This window comes from Perkinsus marinus (assembly GCF_000006405.1).
Source record: "Perkinsus marinus ATCC 50983 genomic scaffold scf_1104296930512, whole genome shotgun sequence".
In the NCBI taxonomy this organism is placed as follows: Eukaryota; Perkinsozoa; order Perkinsida; family Perkinsidae; genus Perkinsus; species Perkinsus marinus.
This window is the reverse complement of record NW_003216052.1, coordinates 63,327-73,002: the sequence shown is the minus strand read 5'-3', so window position 1 is coordinate 73,002 and position 9,676 is coordinate 63,327. Positions and strand designations below refer to the sequence as shown.

The window sequence follows — 9,676 nt, the reverse complement described above, 5'->3', positions numbered from 1 at the left end:
GTTTTAGGTGAAGTGGCATAAAGCTCGGTGAGAAACGCGATATTTGCGGTATGAAGTAGTCGCGAAATATGTTTTTCACTGGTGTTTTTCTTATCACTAGGGCGGTGAAACTCCATTGAAGGGGTACAACTATTTATATATATGATGATAATAATGTAGTAGTATGCCATGGAGGCGTCAATAAAGGGCAAAGGTCTATAAATATATACCGCCAATGACCGGATATTAGACATCACTGAAGTACCTGAATTCATCCATCCTCTCATCAGCTTTAACCTCATCATCGCCCTCAGGAGGTAGCATAGTGACGTCGGCTTCCCTCATCATCTCGATAGTAGTGGTAACCGGTACGTCCACCTGTCCAGTTGGTGCTATCATCGACTACCTTCCTAATGCTACTACTACTTCCTCGCCTCTAGCTCTAGCCTCCTGTCTTTGCTTCCTAGTCTCCCGCTTGACCTTCTTCTTTTCCCGATATTGCCGTCCAACCTGTCATACCAAATTTCCTTCACATCTCGCCAGCATCACCCCTACGAGCTCTTGTCGTTTCCACTTGTTAGGTATATGTACATCCCCCTCCGGTATCTTCTCCACATTACCCGTCTTGTGACCTACACCATCCAAAGCACTAGAGAACCACGACGGTCTATGCGAATGGGAATTTCATTTCTGCATATCATTGAGCGAAGCGATCCGACCATGTGTAAATGTAAATAGAGCTCAAATGAGGACACTTTTGAGTCAATTCTCCTATGGAGCCAATGATGATGTCGTTGTGGATGAAGATCCGAGCGGTTGGTTCACTCGCGTATGCTTCCAGGAGTACGTTAACAAACTGCTCATTTATTGTAGCCTCTGTGATTTTGGCAATGGCTATGAACTGAGTGTCTTTAGATAAGACATCCCTAGTATGAGCTTTCAAGGCCTACAAGAGATCTCAGCAAAACAACCTCTCGAGAGGCCTCTGCCAAGCTTGCGCAAATATGTTGCTCTCACGCACTGGTAGGCGTCTTCTTTGCTACAGATGATGTCTTTCAGTATCAACAAGACTCTATTGTAATGGCTTTCGAGTATTGTGAAAATGAATTGCCTTAGTGAAATCCTCCCACATCATTACGTTGGAGGCACTTCTCCTGCGTCTGGGCTAATATTTTCCGACGCTCCTTCTTGATGGACTTCTTCACCATTTAGTACAAGGAGTACAGAGTGAAACCCTACCAATGTCGTAGTCCTCCACATGGTCTATCGGCTCTGAAACAAGAGCAGAATCGATCATCTTGGCGTGCGCTACTGTCAAAAATCGCTGTGGATTTGATCGATTATCGTGGCGCAGGCCCTAATCCTTGCGGTAAGCGGCTCCTCAGCGTGCGCAGGAGGGATTGGATGTTAGAGGAGTGGTGAGTGAGTGATCGAAGTGGTCGGTGGGTGCGTTAGGTCTATGTACCGTCTCTTCTTCGGAGGTTGGGAAATATATTGTGGTCTTGGTACCCATGTGATGATGATGATCGTGTTCATCTAGCTTGTTGCTGCCCAACCAGAACTACCTTGATGGCCCCTACTACTGACGCTAAATCGAAGGCGTCTAAGACCGGTGCCGCCCTCACCAAGGGTGTGCAGGTCAAGACCCGCAAGGTCAGGAAGAACACTACCTTCTTCAGGCCTAAGACTCGTCAGACTCCTAAGGCTCCTAAGTAATAACTATGCTGCTAGTATTGGATGCTCATACCATCGATTCATTGATTGTTATTCATCATTTAGGTATCCCCGTTCCGCTACCCCCACCTTGACTAAGATGGACAAGTACCGTATCATCCGCTCCCCTATGACCTCCGAGTGGGCTATGAAGCACATTGAGGACCTCAACACTTTGGTCTTCCTCTGCGACATTCAGGTAATATCAACTTGGGTTTATGAAATGGTTCTTGGCGAATGGGTAATTGTCTTAGGCCACCAAGCAGCAGATCCGTGATGCCGTTGAGTCTCTCTACGACATCAAGTGCAAGAAGGTGAACACCTTGGTGCGTCACGATGGTCTCAAGAAGGCTTACGTCAAGTTGGCTGATGACTTCGATGCCCTTGATGTGGGTAACAGGATCGGTATCATCTAAGCAGCTTTGATGCGGATACCATTGGTTCCAAGGAACTTGGGCGTGGCAGCAAACTCAGCTTGCAAGAGGGATTCCTGGCTTGTGTTGCGTGGTCAGTCATATAATTTCATTGGACTTTGGAGATCATATTCAAGGGATCTGTGATGCGAGGTTTTGATTTCTATGCTCTCTCGAGTGCATTCTAGAGGTATATATATTATTCCGTCATTCACTTGAAAAGTGCCTTTACGCTCGGACAAGTCTCTTCGAGTGAAACAGGTGTCAATATAATCATCACAAAAGCTTGGTAATCATCATAATCGCTCATCACATATCGAGTGGACTTGATTCGGACAACGTCAGCGCTATTCGCGTTGCATCGCTTGGTAGGCGAGCTGAACTTGGAGTATCGCTGTGCGATGTGTATGATGATGCTAGTTGTATCCGAGGAGTGTGCGCTTTCTCAATCGAATAGAACCAGATGCTGGGAACTGACTCGGAATTGGCCGCACCAAACGATACGGAGTCATCCGATTCGAAAAGCTCGCAAGGCGACAAGAAATTAAGCGAAAAGTTATTCCGATACCGGGACTCGAACCCGGGTCGCCTGGGTGAAAGCCAGGTATCCTAACCAGCTAGACTATATCGGAAGTTGCTTTAATTAACCTATGAAAACTCGCGAGCAGTTCGTCCGTCTGAGTTGTCCATTTCGTATAAATAACATTACACATTCCATGTGTCAAATTCTGACTTGCCTGTCGGAATAGACAGAATCGTGTTTTGATTAAATTCCATTCCTCGACAACACAGCGCGGAGAGATTCATACAGAATCAGCAACCACGCCCCAATCCTTGCAAGCTGCGAGGTAGTATACCCAATTTTGTATCCAGAAATTTACCGATCGAAACTTATGTCTAGAATGGTTTCGTCTGCATATCCTTAAACCTCATCACACTCGGACAAACTCAACATGGAACGGTGTTGCGAATGGAAAATAGTCTACTTCCTCAACACTACACCATAACTAGAACTACACAGTTCCGGGTGTGTACACTTTAACTTTCATCGGAAAGTAGGGGGCTGGAAGTTTCCAAGATTCGACGTCGACGAGGGTTGGCGAGGCGGGAAAGTGGGAGGCGTAATATTGCCGCTCGCTCCCATAGCGCCCATCGAGCTCGGGATCCCACCGAAATTTCCCTGAATCACACCGCCAAGCTGGGGGGATGATGACGGGGTAGCACCGCTGACAAGGAGGGACACTTTCGGCTCATACATGTTATGCTGCCACTCACCCTGGGCCCATCAATGCCAAGTGACCACCAGGTCCACCAAGACCAAGAGGATTGGACTCCACGAAATCGTTAGGAGCTGACTTCTTGTCTTCAGCCAACGATTCCGTCCTGCAGTCAGAGATCTCCATCAATGATATAGGTAATCGATAACCTACTTCTTTTCAAGAGACTCGATCCTGTTGGAATAATCCCTCATCAACTGAATCATATACCTACAATAGATGGCTGATTCACTTACATCGGTGGGTGACTTACGGCATAGCAAAGTCCATGTAGCCCTTCTTCCAAGCTAGCTCCATCACTACATCAGGCCTCAGCAGCTCATAACAGGTGTACAGACACGCCGAGAAGCATTCGCGGCCACATGGTACATCTTCGGAGGTTGCGAAGTAGCTAAGAAAGAACGGACTGTCTGCCATAGAAAAATGATGGTAATTGCCTACCGCAAGAGGCCCTCAGCGAGGTCTCGGCTGCCGCTCTCTCTGGCAGACTCCATAGCATCAGTGAACATACCGTCCTTCTTCGAAAGCTCAATGCTTTGCTTAAACCTGTCAATGCCAAGCTATGATAGGGATCAGAATAACTAGGTCGATTCACCTCCCGTTCTGGTTGTACAAAGTAGAGGCGATTCGGCGCATTTGAATGAGGTGATGATTCTCCAACCTGACGACCAAAACGATACGACGAAACTCAACAGTGCGACTTCCTACTTCTGGGCGAGAGCGATCTGGTCGAAGTTATCGTAGTGCTCGATGGAGCTGCGAAGACTGTCCACATCTTCCTCCTCTACCAACAATTCATTCAACGCTTCATTGACCTAAGCAGAACAAAAATAAACTCCTCTCCGAAGAGAGAGAGCCGTACCTGGGGTATGTTGGCATTGGGCTGTACTGCGGCCATGTAGTCCTGTATCAAGGGCAAATGGCCTGCCTTACGGACATGCTGGACCACACGAGCGTGATCCAACTTGGCCTGGATCGCGACCAGCAACTGAGCCACAGAGTGTCACTAAATCAATACTCCGGTAACCACTCGCCTACGTCGCTCAATAGTAGAGGATGCTCGTCGAGGTAGAAGTTGATAGCCCTGTAGTAGATCTCGGAGTTGGAGACCTTACTCATCACTGATTGGAATAAATCCTGCCAAGACACAGTGTCCGACTACAACTCCGCTCAGTCCTGTTACCTGTGACCACGCCGTAGGGCTGTGCTGAATGATGGTGTTAGCAGCTGAGTCGTACTCATCATACGATACGTACAGGTACACAGCCTCTTTCCAAAGGAGTCGCCTCACACGCCCTACAAAGATCAAAAATCACAACCTTAGCGGAGCGAAGCCGCCGACCCACTTATGAGCTTAGGTATGTTGAGTCTAGATGTGTTACTCTTGACAAAGTCCATCAACTTACCCTTCTTATGCTTCGCATATAAAATTCCAAGCTCGGTGAACCTAGCATAGATCCCGATGAAAAACTCCGCCACACGACCAAATCTATCTCCTACATGCCGTAGTGAGCCTCATCAGAATTTGTGATGCCCAGTTCCAGCAAGGCCATCAACTCCTCGAAACGTTGAGCATTCTCGTATACCTGCCGTAACAATGACGTAAGCGGTAGACCACAGGAATACAAACCAACCTCAATAACCTCTTCTAGATGGTCAGGATGGATGATGATATGCAAACCAGCAGTCTGAGCTGAGCGGAAGTCTTCAGCAGCAACACAGGCAAAGCAGATCTCCTTCCAAGTGCGGGGGTTCTTCGCCTGAAAGCCCACATTCCCATCATGACCGCTCGCAAGGGAGTCCTCATCACCTTCTTAGCAGCCTCGATAGCGGCCGAGAAGTCGCCCAAGTTGACATAACAGGACGCCAATTTGGCGTTGTTTGGTATAGACTGGAAAAGCACCTGAGGACATTGTAATTCCACCACTGGATGAGCGACAACCTCCATCTCACCTTAGCCGCTTTATAGAGCCGTTCCCCATAGAGACGATCACCAACACTCTGGACCTATCCACAAGCATCATAGGTTACTACTACACTCTGCTGCAACAAGGCTACATTAGCAGTATTAGTGGCATCGAGGAAGTCCTCAAGCTCGTCCATTCTATCGTCACACTTGGCCAACGAGTAAAGCAACTCCGAATCGATGTAGCTGTCCTTTTGCTTGGTCCGAGCCATACGGAGATACTTGATCAGATCATTATAGCACTCCTCACGCTCTGCTACTGCGATGACCTGCAGGACACCCAGACCATGACCATCATCCACAACCACGTCCTCAGCAATTCCCCTACCTCCATATAGTCAGTAGCATCACCAGCCTTAATATAACTATCGATAGCCTCGGGTATCATAGCACACACGCCATGTCGAAGCTGTGCGGCTCCCAGCTTATACCAAACCTAAACCATGACAATGATAGTCTTCAAGATCCGATACAGGCACCCTCTACCTGAGGCTCGTTGACCCTGCTAGCAAAGTCCTTAGCTCTCTCTAAGCCAGAGCCCTCATCATCGTCCAAGTTGGTGAGTAGTGTATCCATAGCCTCGGCATTCATACCACACTTCTTGTAGATCTCGAAGGCTTCCTCATATCTAAATCCGAAATTATAGTAGCAGATGATGATGAACCGTATAGGGTATTACAGATTATAAGGATCCCCCATAGCGATGAGAGCAATCTCAGGACCATCATAGTTATCAAGACGATGCACATAGTCCATCACACGAGACTTGTCCTGATCGTAGGAGAAGCCTCAATAACCATCAGTTCCACTGTGATGGCCGGCCTACCGCCTTGATCGCTGTGAGGATCAACAGGTTCTGCAGCGTTCTGTTGTCAGAGAAGTCTGAGTTGTGCAGAACTATCTTCTCCAAAAGCTCGATAAGCTCATTAGGTAGATCGGCGTCTATGAATGCCTTCACAGCTGCAGTAACCTATTATGTGAAACACATGCTGCATCGCAGTATGAATAAGCACACCACAAACACACAACGATCGATGGCTAAGCCCAGGTGAGTACTATTCTATACTTGGTAGCTAGCCAATGCACCGCCGCTGCCGCCGCCGCTCACCTCATCAGCATTCTTGCTCTCCGGCAAAGCCGTACTGACGACCTGGTCAATGACATGCCTCCTATGCTGGTTATCATCAGCCAAAGCCTTAGCCCATAACTCGGGACTCTGTCGCTCCACTAGATACCTACACCCCAGCATAACCGATGCAAGATGGTGACACTAGCGATCTCACCTGGCCTGGAGACGGAACAGACCGTTGTTGTTGGTGACACGAAGGAGTTGGTCATCACAAGTCCCCCAAGCTCTGAAGAGACCACCAAGGGCATTCCTCACATTACAGTCGCTGGACAGCATACCTCTTATAGGCAATATAGGCTAGATGAGGGTCACGATCCTCGCAGTAGGCACCTACTACGGCTGAGTCATAGTAAGAGTCGTTCTTGAGGAAAGCCTCGGGGTCCTTATTGGAGTCTATGTAGATCTTCGCAAGAGCATTATGTAGAGATGGCTCCTAAAAATCAAAATCACATAGAAAATCAGGAAGCCAATGACAGATATCATTCAAGTCGCTCACGAGCTTCCTTCCAAAGCGATACTGATAACTTCGTGAGGCATTACACCAATGTGCAAGGTAGCACGGCCCAGGCTCAAGCACGTCACATAGGAGAGAATACACCTACCTGATTGCCCTCAGCCAGACGAGCTTCTAACCAAGGCTGCAGCAGACGTAGCCTGTTACGCTTCTCGACAGTCTCTACAAGGGGTTCCACTGGGCACAGAGACCGGACCTGCTGATGGGTGATAATGACGTGGACGTGCTGGTGGCCACATGCTGGTGCTGCTCACATTGCCGAGGATGCTGTTCTTTATGTAGTCCTCAGAGCAGTCTCTATCGATCAACGTCCCGACTACAGTGGGACAGTTCAATGGATTCACCTTGGTCACGTAAACCTCGATATACCTGATACCAAATTCACTCATGTTCATACCATCCCAATCTCAACATATCTTCCATTACTTCATAAGGTTGTTTGAATAGAGGTAGTCAGTAAGCTCCTCCACATAGCCATGCATATCACAGACATAAATAAGTGGTCTCGGGTCCTGCAGTTTAGCCTCCTTAAGGAAGTCCTTCACCTTCACAGGGTCATAGTATTGACTCTCTCGAACAACCCTCTCAACCTCCTGCATATGACCCAGCTTAGCAGCTGCCTCTATATATCTACAATGAAGCAACGATCCTACCATACCGCCCCGCCATACTGCTTTTCTTACTTGAAGTGGACATCGGGATCTTGACTGCTCGACAGTATCCCGCCCAAGAAAAAGAACATTCCCTCCCAACATTGATACTTCTCGAAAATTGCCACCAGCTTATTAACTTCCAACTGCTCGTGGTACCTAATGCTAGCCCATACCACAACTCGCGCTACTCATATACACCACAGTATAAGAGTTATATATTCAAGACCCGACTTAATGGGAAGAGTTAGAGAGTACTACTTGATGGCCACTTGTACAACAACCTGGGTGTTTTGCTGTCTGTTATAACGCAGCATATCCTCGATCAACTCCAAAGCCACACCCTTTGAATTCTCCGTACCGTTTCCAAGAACCTACAAACGCTCTCAACCTTGCATTTTCTCCGAGCCGGATCTCCCACCTTCCCAATGTAGTTGGTGAGGAACTCAGGAGACATATCGTGTGAATGCAACATGCAACGCCTTATATCGGAGATGTCCGTGTAGTGCTCCAACGCTCGCTGATACATACCAGCCTTCTCACACATCATAGCGATGTGCTGACGATCATAGTGGCTCAACATGTTCATTTGGAATATAGCCTCTGCCACCTGAATAGGAGTCAGGGATAACAAAGTCAACAAAGCCCTCCTCCCACCTGAGGGGCCTGCATAAGGTTCATCTCTAACAGTCTGGTCTGCAGCTGTCCTTGCTCAGGCTTATCATCCTTAAGGTAATCCAAGAGCACTGACGTCGTCTCCTGGAGCTTTCCAAGAGCCATGAATGAGTCCACGACCTACATCATTATACGCCTACCTACACACTGACCTTCGGACTACCTTGTTGATATCAATCAGAGGCGGGTTGTTGTCCAGCAGACCCTTAGCAAACTTCACCGCTCCCTCAGGGTTAGTGGCAACGATCGTCCTCAGCATCCCACCGTAATCAGCATTAGCATAGTTAACTCTCTTCACGTACTGGACCACCTTCTCGTACTCACCAGCAGCCACGAAGCATGCAATGACCTTATCGTGGCATTGGGCTCGGAGGAAGACCGACAGGGCGAGCTTTGTGTCCAGGGGCTTGACCATGTCCCCTAGTTGTTCGGTGCAGGTCAGCTTATCCTCGCTCAACCACTTCTCGATGAACTCCTTACGACCCTGCGCCACAACGGGACCGACGAGCTCCATTGATTCGCTCTCATTCAGCCTAAGAACAACGAATCTCCGCTCGTATTCCGAACAGACGACAATCGAAAGGCCCAGGGATCGATCCCGGCGAACGGTATTTCTCATTACTTATGTCCACTCTCCAAAAGAGCCGAGAAGTACTGGAGTAGGGGTGTGCTTTGGCCGGGAACCGCCGGAGCATTTTTGAACTTCTGAATGGTAGTTGGCGACCTCAAGGACCCAGAAGCATCCTGGGCAGCGATTCGAGCGGCCTGTTTGTAATCACCCGCTGCGAAGTATCTGAGAGCAGACTATATGAACCATGCAGTGCACTCCGAGCCAGTACCGAGTGAACTGTTGTTGGAACATCTCCTGTGCACCAGGTAAACCATAGCGTCTGGCAAGGTTGAAGGCCACGTCCTGTCGATTGGAGAGCTAAATGAGGAAGAACATCGATTTGTGCACACATCAACTCATCGCTTTATATTGATCAAAGTCACTACGACCGAAACGGCGAGAAAAGTTGGTATATAAAAAGGGCAGAAGCATTCATGTACCACTGCACAGATCCACACCCACCTGGGGCATGTTGTTGATGATGTACTGGACGATGGTGTCCACATTAACAGCAAAGTTAATAACGTGTCCACCTCGGTTAACAAACCGGACTCCACCAGTTTCTAAAATCAACAAGAACAGTGAAGGCATGCAAGAGAGTTTTATGCCTACCGTCACTGTAAGTAGCAATGAATATGCTATCCTGAGATACCTTGTTTCTGAACAACAACGCTCCGCTGCCAATATCAAATACAAAGGCATAACCCCCCTTAGTCAGCACATACACCATACCATGCCTGAAAAGCACGA

At 48.2% G+C, this 9,676-nt stretch overlaps 3 protein-coding genes and 1 non-coding gene across 4 annotated transcripts in view; 1 reads left to right on the top strand and 3 right to left on the bottom strand.

Annotated features, from left to right (window-relative positions):
* Window positions 1-1,187, bottom strand: part of Pmar_PMAR018952 (Ribosome production factor, putative) — a gene marked incomplete at both ends in the record, with an annotated part of 2,833 nt that extends 1,646 nt beyond the window's left edge. The window contains 5 exons of the mRNA XM_002786874.1: window positions 232-357; window positions 406-489; window positions 535-611; window positions 805-925; window positions 1,110-1,187. Of these exons, the coding sequence (XP_002786920.1) occupies window positions 232-357; window positions 406-489; window positions 535-611; window positions 805-925; window positions 1,110-1,187 (486 nt within the window). The remainder of the gene's footprint in view (window positions 1-231; window positions 358-405; window positions 490-534; window positions 612-804; window positions 926-1,109) is intronic.
* Window positions 1,188-1,548: 361 nt separating this feature from the next.
* Pmar_PMAR018951 (60S ribosomal protein L23a, putative) lies at window positions 1,549-2,108 on the top strand (the record flags this gene model as incomplete). Its single annotated transcript, XM_002786873.1, has 3 exons — window positions 1,549-1,691; window positions 1,759-1,891; window positions 1,947-2,108. 3 exons carry the CDS (start codon window positions 1,549-1,551, stop codon window positions 2,106-2,108), a joined length of 438 nt encoding a protein of 145 aa, XP_002786919.1.
* A 556-nt stretch (window positions 2,109-2,664) lies between these two features.
* Pmar_PMAR018950 lies at window positions 2,665-2,737 on the bottom strand. Its single transcript has one exon. It is a non-coding gene; the product is annotated as a tRNA-Glu (tRNA).
* Window positions 2,738-3,069: 332 nt separating this feature from the next.
* The window catches only part of Pmar_PMAR018949 (clathrin heavy chain, putative), a gene marked incomplete at its 5' end in the record, with an annotated part of 7,927 nt that continues 1,320 nt past the window's right edge, over window positions 3,070-9,676 (bottom strand). Inside the window, 35 exons of the mRNA XM_002786872.1 lie at window positions 3,070-3,331; window positions 3,381-3,488; window positions 3,536-3,592; window positions 3,636-3,773; window positions 3,824-3,928; window positions 3,978-4,043; window positions 4,091-4,197; window positions 4,245-4,370; window positions 4,421-4,519; window positions 4,566-4,678; window positions 4,729-4,829; window positions 4,883-4,968; window positions 5,017-5,142; window positions 5,193-5,285; window positions 5,336-5,389; window positions 5,441-5,617; window positions 5,677-5,784; window positions 5,835-5,976; window positions 6,028-6,119; window positions 6,175-6,318; window positions 6,457-6,583; window positions 6,632-6,703; window positions 6,756-6,910; window positions 7,080-7,187; window positions 7,246-7,360; window positions 7,418-7,621; window positions 7,675-7,800; window positions 7,903-8,015; window positions 8,063-8,251; window positions 8,299-8,436; window positions 8,480-8,849; window positions 8,939-9,109; window positions 9,156-9,229; window positions 9,389-9,489; window positions 9,539-9,663. Coding sequence (XP_002786918.1) covers window positions 3,151-3,331; window positions 3,381-3,488; window positions 3,536-3,592; window positions 3,636-3,773; window positions 3,824-3,928; window positions 3,978-4,043; window positions 4,091-4,197; window positions 4,245-4,370; window positions 4,421-4,519; window positions 4,566-4,678; window positions 4,729-4,829; window positions 4,883-4,968; window positions 5,017-5,142; window positions 5,193-5,285; window positions 5,336-5,389; window positions 5,441-5,617; window positions 5,677-5,784; window positions 5,835-5,976; window positions 6,028-6,119; window positions 6,175-6,318; window positions 6,457-6,583; window positions 6,632-6,703; window positions 6,756-6,910; window positions 7,080-7,187; window positions 7,246-7,360; window positions 7,418-7,621; window positions 7,675-7,800; window positions 7,903-8,015; window positions 8,063-8,251; window positions 8,299-8,436; window positions 8,480-8,849; window positions 8,939-9,109; window positions 9,156-9,229; window positions 9,389-9,489; window positions 9,539-9,663 — 4,411 coding nt within the window. The 3' untranslated portion in view covers window positions 3,070-3,150. The remainder of the gene's footprint in view (window positions 3,332-3,380; window positions 3,489-3,535; window positions 3,593-3,635; window positions 3,774-3,823; window positions 3,929-3,977; window positions 4,044-4,090; window positions 4,198-4,244; window positions 4,371-4,420; window positions 4,520-4,565; window positions 4,679-4,728; window positions 4,830-4,882; window positions 4,969-5,016; window positions 5,143-5,192; window positions 5,286-5,335; window positions 5,390-5,440; window positions 5,618-5,676; window positions 5,785-5,834; window positions 5,977-6,027; window positions 6,120-6,174; window positions 6,319-6,456; window positions 6,584-6,631; window positions 6,704-6,755; window positions 6,911-7,079; window positions 7,188-7,245; window positions 7,361-7,417; window positions 7,622-7,674; window positions 7,801-7,902; window positions 8,016-8,062; window positions 8,252-8,298; window positions 8,437-8,479; window positions 8,850-8,938; window positions 9,110-9,155; window positions 9,230-9,388; window positions 9,490-9,538; window positions 9,664-9,676) is intronic.